We start from the raw sequence: 14,597 nt of genomic DNA, 5'->3' as shown, positions 1-14,597 counted from the left end.
TCCCCCCTCCCCCTCCCCCTCCCCCTCACCTTGCGGGTGATGTTGTGAACATACGGGCAGGTGTTACACGCGAAGCGGTAACATTTCTGTCCCTCCTCCACGATCAGGACGTTCCCGCAGGTCGGGCAGAACAGCAGCATAGCCGGAGCCGGAAGCGGAAACCACCGGCCGAACCCTTCCCCCGGCCCACAGCCGCTCGGGAGCGTGTGCCCGCGGTGTGGTTCCGGGGCCGGGTTGTCCCCCCCCCCAGTCCAGGATTCCTTCCATGTCAAGGTAGGGTCCAGTATAACATTGAGATGTTCATGGTCCGGCTGGGTCCGAGGGGCTTTACTGGGATGTTGTTGATGTCAAGAGCTGCCATGTTGGCAGCTGGATTAAGTTTTCATCTTTAAAAACAAAACAACTTTGCCCCTTGTTGTGCTTGGAGTACTCTGGAGCACAAGTGTTGGACATTACCACAATCCACAGCCTTTCCCACGGTCAGTGCAGTCGGCCTCATTGATGGAAAGTGAGGTGAATTTGCTGAACACTCTGGTGTAAGGAGAAACGTTAGCACTCAGTTAATTTTAAAAACAATAATACATTGTACATTGTCAGTGCCCAGGAAGTTGGGAAGGATGTGGTTCTTTGATTTGTGCAAGAATTGAATTACATTATTGTAAAAAAAATACTCAAAGGTTTTATCCAAAAAGCTTGACTGTGTAGATGTTCTGATTCACAGAATAGTTTATTTCCCAAGCTTTCCTCCATACCCCGACATGCATTCTGTCAGGGTGGGGGAGGCAAATACAATAGGAGCATTTAAGGGGATTTTAGATAAGCACATGAATAAACAAGGAATGGAGGGGTATGGACTGTAGGCAGGCGGGTGGGATTAGTTTAACTTGGCGTCCCATTCAGCACAATATCGTGGGTCGAAGGTCCCATTCCTGTGCTGTATGTTCTATATCTCCTGTTGCTCCTCCATCCCACCCATATTACCGCATTCCCCCTCCATGCCCTATCATATCTCCCATGTACACTGTGTACTCTTCTGAGATTGAGCACCAAACTATTTAGCCATTGGCAAGGTTGACAAGTCTTTAAAATACTAATGAGATTAACATAGTAAGCATGGAAACTTTGAAAATCTATTGTCATAGAGTCATAGATTAGGGATAGTCAACATGTCTTTGTGTGTGGGAAATCATGTCTCACAAACTTGATTGAGTTTTTTTGAAGAAGTAACAAAGAAGATTGATGAGGGCAGAGCAATAGATGTGATCTCTATGGACTTCAGTAAGGCATTCGACAAGGTTCCCCATGGGAGACTGATTAGCAAGGTTAGATCTCATGGAATACAGGGAGAACTAGCCATTTGGATACAGAACTGGCTCAAAGGTAGAAGACAGAGGGTGGTGGTGGAGGGTTGTTTTTCAGACTGGAGGCCTGTGACCAGTGGAGTGCCACAAGGATCAGTGCTGAGCCCTCTACTTTTTGTCATTTACAGAAATGACTTGGATGCGAGCATAAGAGGTACAGTTAATAAGTTGCAGATGAGACCAAAATTTGAGGTGTAGTGGACAGAGAAGAGGGTTACCTCAGATTACAACAGGATCTGGACCAGATGGGCCAATGGGCTGAGAAGTGGCAGATGGAGTTTAATTCAGATAAATGCGAGGTGCTGCATTTTGGGAAAGCAAATCTTAGCAAGACTTATACACTTAATGGTAAAGTCCTAGGGAGTGTTGCTGAACAAAGAGACCTTCGAGTGCAGAAAAGAATTGAATTCACAGAATGGTTACAGGACAGAATAAGGACATGTCTTTGCAGTTTCCTAGTGCTCCTCCCTTATCTTATCTTCATAACTCTGCATATTCCCTTTTTTTGTTCCAGACAATAATCCAATCCCCACTTAAATTCATTTAAAGATTCACTGAGGATGACTGAAGACATTAAAAAGGAACTGACTCCCGCTAACATTAAGGAGGAAGAAAATTTTGCAGTAGATAATCAGGAAAAAGCTGCAGAAGAGGAGGAAGAGTTATCACATGCAGAAATCCTGGACCTATTTCAGGAAGGTCTGGCCATGATCGTCCAGGATCCATTGTTGTGTGATCTTCCAGTTCAGGTTTGTGGTTCATTTTACACATACACAGTAATTAATAAATATCAGTGATTATGTTTGATATATATATATAAAGACAAATACTACTTGATCAATGGAAATCTTAGGTAAAAACAAGGACTGCAGATGTTGGAAACCAGATTCTAGATTAGAGTGGTGCTGGAAAAGCACAGCAGGTCAGGCAGCATCCAAGAGCAGGGAAATTGACGTTTCGGGCAAAAGCCCTTCATCAGGAGCCCTTTTCCTGATGAAAGGCTTTTGCCCGAAATGTCGATTTTCCTGCTCCTCGGATGCTGCCTGAACTGCTGTGCTTTTCCAGCACCACTCTAATCGAGACAATGGAAATCTTATTCTGGCCTTTTTTTAAATTCATATATGGGATCTAGCTTCGCTAACTATGGCAACATTTATTACCCATCCCTAATTGCCCAGAGGGCAGTTAATAGTCAACCACATCACTGTGGATCTGCAATCTCACATAGGCCAGACCATGTAACATAGAGTCATAGATTTGAACAGCACGGAAACAGACCCCTTGGCCTAACTTGTCCATGCTGATCAGATATCCTAAATTAATCTAATTCCATTTGCCAGCATTTGGTCCACATCCCTAAACCCTTCCTATTCATGGACCCATCCAGATGCCTTTGTAGTTATACCAGTCTCCTCCATCTCCTCTGGCAACTCATTCCGTATACGCACTACTCCCTGCATGGAAAAGTCACCCCTTAGGTCCATTTTATATCTTTCCCCTCTCACCCTAAACCTATGCTCTCTAATTTTGGACTTCCCTACCTGAGAAAAAGACTTTGCCTATTTACCCTATCCATGCCCCTCGTGATTTTATAAATCTCTATACGGTCACCCGTCAGCCTCCGACTCTCCAGGGAAAACAGCCCCAGCCTATTAAGCCTCTCCCTATAGCTCAGACCCTTCAATTCCACCGACACCCTTGTAAATCCTCTCTACTCCTTTTCAAGTTTAACACTATCTTTCTTATAGTAGGGAGACCAAAATTGAATGCACAGATTTCCTTCCCTAAAGGACATTAATTAATCTGATGGGATTTTACATTTGACAGGTTAGTAGATTTTCACTCAGCCAGCTTTTTAATCCAGATTTTCTATTTAATTCAAGTTTCCTAATTTGACATGGTGGGATTTGAATCCATGTTCCCATAGCATTAGTCCAGATGTTCTGGATTACTAGTCCAGTGACATCACTGTGTCCCCAAACATTAAGAATTACAGTGCTGTAGCTTTGTGCCCATAGTCTTTGTTAAGGAGATAAACTTCTGAGTATGATCTGGCCAGAATAATTTTAGTTACATAGCAGCCTTCAAGAGGACAAGTAATCATGTTGTTATGTTTGAAAGGTATGAGAGCAGAAACTGTAATAAAATTCATATATGGTTCTTAAAAGGTAAATTTGACATGAGTTAAGATTTTTTTCTTTATAAATACAGCCATATAAATGATATAAATACTCATGGAATCCCGATGAGTCCACACTGACCCTTCGAAGAGCATCCCACCCACACTCACTCCCTACCCAATCCTTGTAGCCCTGCATTTCCCATGGCTAACCCACCTAGCCTGCACATCAGTGGGGACTATGGGCAATTTAGGATGACCAATCCATCTGAACTGCACATCTTTGGACTGTGATAAGAAACCGGAGTACTCGGAGGAAACCCACGCAGTCATGGAGTGAACATGCAAACTCCACACAGACAGTCACCTGGGGCTGGAATCAAACCTGGGTCCCTGGCACTGTGAGGCAGCCACCGCGCTGCCAAATGGATTAATAATGATCTAAGTCGATAAAGTGGAACTTTTATAACAATTAGTGTTGAGCAAATCTCCAAAATATGTAATTAAAATCGGGACAGTATAAAGCCTGCCAGGTCAAACACAGGAATCAACTTTGCTGTCACTTTTCTAACTTTCTTTCGAATTGCACTTTTTATCAAAACAGAGAGCATTGTTCAATTTTCATTTGAATTCAAAGTGAAGTTTTTCTTCATATTTCTGTAATCCAGATTTATTAAGCTCCTATGTTTCTGAAGATTTTTTCATTTTGTCCCAAAAATAAGTTGCATCAGCATTTGGAAGGGAGAAATAACATCAACAATGATCAGAAGAGATTTGAGTTTTAGAGTCTAAAGGGAAGGTGGCTAAATGGACCTGATTAAGTTAAAAACCAAACAACACCAAGGTATAGTCCAACTTGAAGCACTAGCATTTGGACCACTGCTCCTTCATCTGGTAGCTTTGTCCACCCCAGTCTGGCTCCTCCACATCAGGACCTGATTAAAGAATAGAACATAGTAATCATCAGATAATGAACGCAAAAGTATGATGCTGTTCAAAATACATTTTGAGGCTATTTGAGAGAGTTTATTCGTTTCAGGATTGACCTTCAAAGTGTCAATGAACTTTTCTACTCCATTGCTTTTCAGAACATGGTTTAAGTTTTATAAATATGGTGATACATTGACACATTGTATTAATTAATGGTGATTTGTTAACGTCATAAAGTTATCAATATTTATAGTCACTTTAAACTGCATTCAACTGACTCTGTCTGCATAATACTTACATCTGATTTGAGAAATAATTTTAAGTTTCTTGAAGAGTTAACAGAAAGGGTAGATGAGTGTAGTGCTATTTATAGACCTCAGAAGTGTTTGATTATTGTGCCATTCAACAGACTTGTGAGAAAGGTTATAGCTCATGGAATGAAAGAGTCATGAATATAAAATTGGTTGCAGTGATAGGAAACAGTAACAGCCAATGAAACATTCGGGCTACAGGAAGGTTACTAGTGGAGCCCTCCAGGGGTCACGATTGTGACCTTTGCCTTTCCTGATATAAGTTAATGATCTGGACCTTGGTGTGCGGGGGATAATTTCAAAGTTGGCAGGTAACATGAAACTTGGAAGAATTGTGAACTGTGAGCAAGACAGTGTAGAACGCCAAAAGCACAAAGACAAGTTGGTGAAGCGGGCAGATGGGTTTCAGTGCAGAGAAGTGTGCCGTAATTCACTTTGGTCGGAAGAACATTGAACGATAATATAAAACAGGAAGTACAATTCCAAAAGGGGGTTCAGGAGCAGAGGGACCTGGGTGTATGTGTGCACAGATCACTGACAGTGGCAGGAGAGGTGGAGAGACCAGCTAATAAAGCAAGCAGTGTCCTCGGCTTGATTATTAAGGACGTAGAATACAGCAGCAAGGAGATTATGTTAAACGTATGTAAAAGACTAGTTAGACTTCAGCTGGAGTATTGTGTACAGTTCTGCGTGCCACGTTGTAGGAAAGATGTGAATGCAGTGGAGAGAGTGCAGAAACCAGAATGGTTCCAGGGACAGACAGACATGTATGCATGCGCACACACACACATACACACACACATACACACTGTGGTGGTGGCCAGTTCTGTTGGCGCATTCGAGAGGCCACTGCTGATCATTTAAATAAAAACAACGTGATGTGGGGAAAAGACTAAAGCAAGCTGCTCATTTGGAGAACTGGTACACACACCACGGGCTATATGGCCTCCTGTTCCTATGAGAATTCTGTCATGAAAATCATATGGCTCGCTTAATTTGACCTACTTAATTGGACTTGCTCAATTTGATAAGTAAAACATGTCCCCATATCACTGTGCTTCCTGACTTGATTTTAAATGACATAATTTCTAATTTCCTCCAGTATTTCTGTCCCAAAAAATCTTTGCAACTGTGTTTTAAAAATGTCAATGCTTTCACAGCATTTCAGAAGCCTCTATGTCTATATCCCCAAAAGCCTTTTTATCACTTGCACATTTCAGGCAGTAAAGAGAAAGAAAAACTTTCTAATGAACTCATGAGCTTGCTAATGAACCCTATTCGGGCCATTCGGCCTATTGAGACAACGCTGACCCTCCAAAGAACATTTGCACTCAGACCCAAGCCCCTACCCTATCCCTACATTTCCCATGGCTAACCCACCAGCCTGCATATCCCTGGACACTATAGGCAATTTAGCATGGCCAATTCACCTGACCTGCACATCTTTGGACTGTGGGAGGAAACCGGAGCACCCGGAGGAAACCCACACAGACACGGGGAGAATGTGCAAACTCCACACAGTCAGTTGCCTGAGGGTGGAATTGAACAAAGTCCTTGGTATTGTGTGGCAGCAGTGCTAACCACTGAGCAACCGTGCCACCCTAATTGGCTGTGAAATGTAGGCCGAAACATTTGACCTAGTTGTTTTACATTCTGTGAGGAATGCCACCAGTACTGTCATTTGTTTAATCTCGATTACTGATCTTCCTCCACCACGTTGCTGAATGTGCTTTGTGTTTGAAATATTGATATTAAAGGTGACATTAACTCCCAAATCCTTTCTATAGACCAACAGTTCAAAAGGTGCCACACTTCAATGGTGCGGCTATAAGTGGAGCTTTATCAGTGCTGCTGACTTGGATTTTTATTTTATCGTTTAGGTTACTTTGGAAGAGATAAATTCTCAGGTCGCTCTGGAGTATGGTCAAGCAATGACTGTCAAAGTAAAGAAAGGAGATGGTGAAATTATGCGTGAGTGCCATTTTCATCATTTCAGCTGAAACTGCCCCTGCTACATACATTGCACCCTCATTATGAAATGTATGGTCCTCACTCATTCAGCATGGCTACCTGTTTTAAATCACGAACATCTAAATCCTTCCCTTTCAGGCCGTTTGAAAATAGGGGCGAGATATTTGGAGATCCTCTAAAATAGGGCAGTTGAAATCAGGACAGGCTTTCAGCCAACACCACTTTTGTCAATCTGGGAAAGGGAAGGGGACTTGGAATGACAGGGCAGGAAGTCCAAACTCAGCAGGGCCATTTGATAAGCCACTAAGTTTAAGCAGACCCAAGTTTTGCCGAACCAGGGCCACCACTGTGGGAGTCAGGAATTTAAGGAGAAGATGTGATGGGCGGATGAAGTCTCTTTAAGTGTCTCGATATACTGTTACTTAAATCCTCAGGGCCTTTTTTAAAAAAAAAAAGAATTAATGAGTTTAGGCTGCTGCTACTTAATTAAAGTTTCAGAAAAGCACATGCTGCTAGACTTCTTTGATCCGTTGATGTGTATAAAATGTAGCATTACCTCTGTTGTGCAGTTTCAGTTGAGTTCATTGGTGAAATTACACCACTATTGCTGCAGCTATGCCCATTATGAATGCTTGGCTGTGTAGAAAAAGATCCAAAAATGCAGAGCTCACCTAGGGTTAGATGTGTTCACTTTTGTTGAGTTTTAGGAATATATTAAACGATTAACTATCTTTTAGTATTATCACTGAACAGAAATTTATTTGTTTTTGTAACAGTTTGATTGCTCGAAGTGATTTAAAATAATTGAATGCGTTTCCTGAATGAGTTTTTTTTCTGTCTCAGGTATGCATAAGTGAGAAGTTTATTCGATTGTTCGAAGCTTTTTAAAATAATTATATGGATCCTGATAGTTGAGCTATGATGAGGGGTATGGTGTGGGTGGACAGGGCATTGGAGCTTAGGGGGTATGGTGGGGGAGGGGGGGGGGGAGCTAAGGGCTAGAAGTCCTAACAGCTTTTTAAATAACTGGGATGAATTCCCAGAAAACTGAGGTGGGCCCTCTAACCAGCCTGCCTCAACCCTTGGCTGTTTCCAAGACTGCTCTGATCCATTTAAAGCAATGCGTCCCAGTATTTCTGTCTCTGTGATCCCTTTTTCAAGGCTTGTAAGTTATTGTGGCCCTTCTGAGAAACATAACGGGGTTGTAGGAGAGCCCATGAAAGCAGGGGATAGAGCTACAAGGTGGCTGTTGCTGTCTCTGAGTTGATTTGGGTCCCTGAACTTCACTTTGGGAAGCCCAGGCTTAAGAGCCCAGTCCCAGTCCCATCTCCTCAAACTGAAAACCGCACGTGACCGGGATATATATGTTGAAGCAAATTGCATTATGTTGAGCTCCCCAAAAATCCAGCCCTATGATTCTGGTCATTAATAAAACCCTGGCACCTCACTAGACCTATCAGCGAAGGAGAGAAAGTTCCTTCCACAGTGGTTACCATGAAATTATCTGATTATTGTAAAACCCGAGCTAGTTTCCTCATGTTCTTTTGGGAAAGAACAATAGCCAATGTTACCAAATTTATTTATCTTTCTCTTTTATATCCAACAGTGCTTTTCCACACAACTCAATGTTTTTTTTCCCCCCATGACACCAAAGCAACTGTGATATTTTTCATCTACTGAGTACCATCAGTAAATCACTCGTGTTCTCTGATTGAATTATGTATATGCAAAACCCATAAAGGGTGGCACGGTGGCTCAGTGGTTAGCACTGCTGTCTCACAGCGCCAAGGACCCGGGTTCCATTCCAGCTTCGGGTGACTGTCTGTGCTGAGGTTGCACATTCTCCCCGCATCTGTGTGGGTTTCCTCCCACAATCCAAAGATGTGCAGGTCAGGTGGATTGGCCGTGCTAAATTGCCCCATAGTGTCTGTTGCATTAGTCAGAGGGAAATGGGTCTGGGTGGGTTACTCTTCGGAGGGTCGGTGTGGACTGGTGGGGCCGAATGGCCTGTTTCCACACTGTAGGGAATCTCATCTAAAAGGGCGATGCAGACCCCCCAAGGGCAAGGGTGTGTAGGGAGGGGCTAAATCAAAATGGAGTTAGAGGGAAAGGTACAGCACTCCTCCCCGCAATGCCCACCTCTCTCTAAAGGCTTCAGGAGTATTGGTGGCTGCTGTGTGCTCCCTCTCCCAGGGCACTCAGGCAACACCATCACCACAGAAGACCGGCGCCTTACCAAATCTAATCTCTATGTTATTAATTATATATTCATTGCTTTAATTATATACAGGTGTTGGGCATTAACTGGTGATTGTCTTAAATCAATAAATCAATTCAGCCTGAAACTGTGGCTTTAGGGTTAGAATACACTAAAATAACTGTATTTAAATAGAATTCAAATCCACTTTATTTTAGTTAGTCACACTCCATAAAACTGTCCCTCCACAGATAACTAGCTCCGCATATTCATACAACTGATTCAAGCCCCAGTGAATCTTCACTACTATATCAATCACCCGTTTCCTCATTCCATTAGGCATGACTCTAAATAAATATACTCATGAGCATATAATTGTGAAGAGCTCCCTTTTACCTGATTGCCTTTACCCACATGAGACTGCTTTGCCGTTCACTGATCTATTATCCCTGTATTCTTACTTACCTCCGATAACCTTTCACCCCCTTGCTTATCAAGAACATATCTGCTGCTGTCTTCAAGAAGAGTCAAAAATGCTGCTTGCATCACCTTTTGAGGAAAGCAGCTCCAAAAAGTCTCAATTGTCTGACAAAGTCTTTGTCTTACATAAGGTGGCCCTTTATTTTGAAACAGTGGAAGTGTGTAAAAGTTGACTCCAGCCCTATCTTTCACCAACTACCCATCTGGGTTTGTCCAATACATTCGCAGCAGTTGTATGACCCTTTGAACTTTTACCTGTAAACTCTGTGTCCAATATATCCTCCGCCACTAGCACTTGAAGAAAGAGCGGACTTCCGAAAATCTGTGTTTTCAAATAAACCTGTTGGACTATATCCCGGTGTCGGGTGATTTTCAACTCTTTGAAGTATAGGAATTAAAACTTAATATTTTTTTCCCACCTCCCTCTTCTTCTGTGCCTCTAATAAGAAAAAGGAGCCCAGTTTGGGCTGAGTGCAGGTATGGACTCACAGCAATGCAGTTTGACTGAACTGTCCTCTGAAACAACATAACAATTGAATTTATTGTCACGTGTACCGAGGCACAGTGAAAAGCTTTGTCTTGCGAGCAATACAGGCAGATCACAGAGTTAAGTAGCATAGAGAACTAAATAATAGGTGAACAGTGGAATAAACAAAAACACAAGTACAGGCGAATGTTAAGAGTTTGTGAGTCCATTCTAACAACCAGTAGGGTAGAAACTGTTACAAAACCGGCTGGTGCGAGTGTTCAGGCTTCTGTACCTTCTCCCCGATGGTAGAGGTAACCGTCTCCGATCTTGAATGGTACAGTTGCCATACCAGGTAGTGATACAAGACACCAAAGGGATAGATAAATGAATGAAAATAAAAAGGCTAATTTCTATTTGCTGATTCATCCTGAACTCCAGCTGTCCCTTTGCACAAATAAAAGGAGAGATGGAAGGAGTTACTTGTTGTGAAGTCTGTCTGACTGAAGTTTTGTCAGTAGCTATACCTGAGCAGAGCAGAGCATATTGGAGCTTGTCAACATCAACCTACTTTGTAAAATTACCACCTGGTGACCGTGTCGCACCATGGACAAGTACAAACCTGAGTGAGTTCTGTAGCGACAAGATACAGTCTCGTGCAGCTCCATAATTCATGCTCTCTCTCTTCCCAGCTGTTGTTGTAATTCAAAATGACACAGTCCTTGATCTGAAAAAAGCCATTCAGAGATATGTACAACTAAAGCAAGAGCGTGAAGGAGGAACACAGTACATCAGTTGGTAAGTTATGTTTGATATTCATTCTGTCAATTTATTACGGTAACACAGTTGTCCAGATCATGGAGGACAGATTGAAGTGATAATCCTTTAAACTGAGGCTGAAGTTTTCAGTGTTTGTTGTTTAATTATTACCAAGCTAATTTGACTAAAATTGACAAAATGCAAAATAAAACACATTTCATTAAATGGTATTAGAAGAAAATGACTGAACTGTAGCATTATTTAATGGTTCTGTCTTGGGAACCTGAAGGGATAGAGTTTTTATTCTGATACAATTCATGATCTGGGTACCAATTATAACTAAAATTATGCTCATTTTGAATAGTTTTCTCTCTCAAATTTCCACTTGGATATATGCCAATTGCCAAAATTAACGCTGAGTTTTTTTTTCCAGCAGTTTTTATTTTGTGTTTCTGAAAGTTCTAGCATCCAAAGTTCTTTGGTTTTTTTTGCCAAATTTAATGTCCGTTATAAACCAGGGCAATCTGGCAACATGATCTATCTAAAAGTGATGATTTGTTGCAGTTTGATTAATATAGGTTTTTCATGAAAAGTAAGTTTACAAGTCTTAGTCTACCACCAATAAAAAACCCCACAGTATCTTTAAATAAAAGCTAAACAAAACTATTTGTTGGCTTATTGATATATGTTAGTTTGTTAGTAAATTAAAATAAAAATCCAAAGGTTTACAAGGATGTTGCCAGGGCTGGAAGGTTTGAGCTATAGGGACAGGCTGAACTTGTCCTGGAGCGCGGAGGCTGAGGGGCGACCTTATAGAAGTTTATAAAATCAGGAAGGGTTACGGATAAGGTGAACAGCCAAGGTCTTTTTCACAGCATAAGTTTAAGGTGAGAAGGGAGACATTTAAAAGGATCGTAAAGGGCAACTTTTCCATGCAGAGGGTGGTGCGTGTATGGAATGAGCTGCCAGGGGAAGTGGTGGAGGCTGGTACAGTTACACCACTTAAAAGGCATCTGGATGGGTATATGAATAGGAAGGATTTAAAGAGATATGGGCCAAATGCTGGCAAATGTGACAAGATTAATTTAGGATACCTGGTCGGTGCAGACAATTTGGGCCACAGGGTCTGTTTCCATGCTGTACATCTCTATGACTCTGTCCACAAGCTTTCAAACTCTAACTATTGGCATACGTCAGCATAGGAAGTTTTTGTGTCGGCACAAAGGCCTGAAAATGGTCGTAATTAGCAGAAGCTGTCTGAAAGTGATCCTTTGGAACATGGAGGCTGGTGAAGTGGATGGCAAGGACAAGGAAACCTGATTGTGGGGGTGGAGGGGAAAGCCATGTACACAGTCACAGGCACTGTCAGTTGCTTTGGCAAGGGGAGGGGGAGTTTTCTTTTGCATTGGAGGAAAGGCTTGAGAGCAGCACTGGTATGGAAGGTGGTGATTTGAAATATAGTTTCTAGAAATCTTGCACTCTGTTTTCAGTTAGATTCCTGTTGCAACGCATGAGATTTTCTAGAGCTGCTTCTCCAGAATTTATGTTTTTTCATTAATATTGGTCCAAAAAATCTCAAGAAATGGCCTGACAGCATTTTGTTTAGAGAGGTATCCATTCTGTACAGCAGATTCTTGGCCTCGGAAGGAATTAAGGTCCACGGGGGGAGTGGAAATGAAACACCCGTCAGCCATGATTAAATGGCAGAGTGGACTCGATGGGCCGAATGGCCTTGCTTCCACTCCTATGTCTTTGAGTTGAAACCAGGTTTGTGGGTTCTGGACTGCGTGCTTGCATTCAAAAGGAGAATTGAGATCGATGAATAGATAGCATCGTAATTAGGTTGCTTATATTTTTCCTTTATTGTTTGGAAAAGAAACAATATAAAAATGGGGATAGTGGCAACATTTTGCTGATATGCTCTCTTGCAATTTATTAGTTCTACATACACACGGGGGCAATTTTATAGAAATGGGGAAAGGTGGATATACCTGACAATTCCTATTATTACTGAGCAACATCAGTGAAATCTTCTAGTAGTAAATTTGCTGCTACATCAAATTTTATATGAACAGGGACAGTTATGTATTTGCCAGTGAGGTTAAATAATTATTGCACTTCTGCACAAATATGTGCTGCCGTTGCAATTTGTATTGACGTTATCCTGTCTAAAGTTGATTTCTTTCATAATGTGGTGCAGATCTATTTTTGTAAGTAACAGTGCAGCTGCATAGCACCTAACAGTTTTACCATGGTAGGATTTTGAGAGTTGTAAAGATGTGATTGATTATATTATCCAGCCTCATTATTAACATACGTTATAAGCATCCTTTATTTTGCTTCACCTTGCTGTTTAACTTTTCGCTATCAGGGCAACTGTGGTTTTGTTTGTTCTGCTTTTCCACATTTTGGGAATGTACCTGGAGTCACTCCTGTTGTATTGTGTTATCCCATTGATACCTTAGAATCCAAAGTTTGGGTGAAGATTTGTAGCTCGGGTGCTCGTTGTTGTGGTTCTGTTCGCCGAGCTGGAAGTTTTTGTTGCAAACGTTTCGTCCCCTGGCTAGGTGACATCCTCAGTGCTTGGGAGCCTCCTGTGAAGCGCTTCTGTGGTGTTTCCTCCGGCATTTATAGTGGCCTGTCCCTGCCGCTTCCGGTTGTCAGTTTCAGCTGTCCACTGTAGTGGCCGGTATATTGGGTCCAAGTCTATGTGTTTGTTGATGGAGTTTGTGGATGAATGCCATGCCTCTAGGAATTCCCTGGCTGTTCTCTGTCTGGCTTGCCCTATGATAGTAGTGTTGTCCCAGTCGAATTCAACTAGCCACGAAACGACACGACCAACTATCCTGAGCAGCCACACACGCAGACAACAAGCAACATGAATTCGACTGGGACAACACTACCATTATAGGGCAAGCCAAACAAAGAACAGCCAGGGAATTCCTAGAAGCATGGCACTCATCCACAAACTCCATCAACAAACACATAGACCTGGACCCAATATACCGGCCACTACAGCGGACAGCTGAAACTGACAACCGGAAGCGGCAGGGACAGGGCACTATAAATGCCGGAGGAAACACCACAGAAGCTCTTCACAGGAGGCTCCCAAGCACTGAGGATGTCACCTAGACAGGGGACGAAACGTTTGCAACAAAAACTTCCAGCCCGGCGAACAGAACCACAACACCTTAGAATCCAGTTTCCCAGGGCCAGATCTCTTCTCACCTTGTTGAAATTGGCCCTTTCCAAATAGTTATTTTTTAAGTCTTGACTGCTTTTTATCCTTTGCTGTATCAATTATAAATGCCTGTGATACAATGAATGGTGAATAAATGTGAGGTTATCCACTTAGGTACCAAAAACAGGAACCAAGATCATTAGCTGAGTGGTGATCGATTTGGAAGGGGGGAGGTGCAACGAACCCTGTGTGTCTTTGTACACTGATCACTGAGAGTAAGCATGCAGGTGCAGCAGGCAGTCAAGAAAGCAAATGGTATGTTGGCTTTCATAGTGAGAGGATTCAAATACAAGAGCTGCAACTGTATAGAGCCCTGGATAAACCACGCCTGGAGTATTGTGTGCAGGTTTAGGTCTCCTTATCTGAGGAAGGATGTTCTCGCTACAGAGGCAATACCCCAAAGGTTTCCGAGACTGAGTCATGAGACGACAGGACTGGCTGGGATGCTGTTTGGAGAGTCAGTGATGGGTTGAATGGCCTCTATCTGGCTTTTTCTTACCACCTTTCTTCAATAGTGGCGCCACCTTAGCCAACCTCCAGTTCTCAGCCATAGAAAGCAGTTAAGGCAAAAACATTGATTGCTTTCAAGAAGGGATTAGATACAGTCATAGAGATGTACAGCATGGAAACAGACCCTTCAGTCCAACCTCATCCATGCTGACCAGATATCCCAACCCAATCTAGTCCCACCTGCCAGCACCCGGCCCATATCCCTTCAAATCCTTCCTATTCATATACCCATCCAAATGCCTCTTAAATGTT

General features: G+C 42.4%; 2 protein-coding genes across 6 annotated transcripts in view; one reads left to right on the top strand and one right to left on the bottom strand.

Annotated features, from left to right (window-relative positions):
* polr3k (polymerase (RNA) III (DNA directed) polypeptide K) overlaps positions 1-177 on the bottom strand; it is a 28,160-nt gene extending 27,983 nt beyond the window's left edge. The window contains exon 1 of the mRNA XM_043711133.1: positions 30-177. Within this exon, the coding sequence (XP_043567068.1) occupies positions 30-140 (111 nt within the window). The 5' untranslated portion in view covers positions 141-177. The remainder of the gene's footprint in view (positions 1-29) is intronic.
* A 2-nt stretch (positions 178-179) lies between these two features.
* snrnp25 (small nuclear ribonucleoprotein 25) overlaps positions 180-14,597 on the top strand; it is a 54,347-nt gene continuing 39,929 nt past the window's right edge. Inside the window, exons 1-4 of one of the 5 annotated variants that reach the window (XR_006314743.1) lie at positions 180-273; positions 1,876-2,110; positions 6,602-6,692; positions 10,528-10,633. Coding sequence is in view for 1 of the 5 variants with exons in the window: in XM_043711131.1 (XP_043567066.1) it covers positions 1,922-2,110; positions 6,602-6,692; positions 10,528-10,633 (386 nt within the window). In the remaining 4 variants the exon portion in view is untranslated. Of the gene's footprint in view, positions 274-331; positions 537-1,875; positions 2,111-6,601; positions 6,693-10,527; positions 10,634-14,597 lie in introns of those variants that run through there. The other 4 variants (XM_043711131.1, XR_006314746.1, XR_006314745.1 and 1 more) reach the window with 4 other exon arrangements.

The sequence above is a fragment of the Chiloscyllium plagiosum genome, chromosome 21 (genome assembly GCF_004010195.1).
Source record: "Chiloscyllium plagiosum isolate BGI_BamShark_2017 chromosome 21, ASM401019v2, whole genome shotgun sequence".
In the NCBI taxonomy this organism is placed as follows: domain Eukaryota; kingdom Metazoa; phylum Chordata; class Chondrichthyes; order Orectolobiformes; family Hemiscylliidae; genus Chiloscyllium; species Chiloscyllium plagiosum.
Note: the sequence above shows the minus strand (reverse complement) of the source record. Positions and strands in the feature narration are given on the sequence as shown.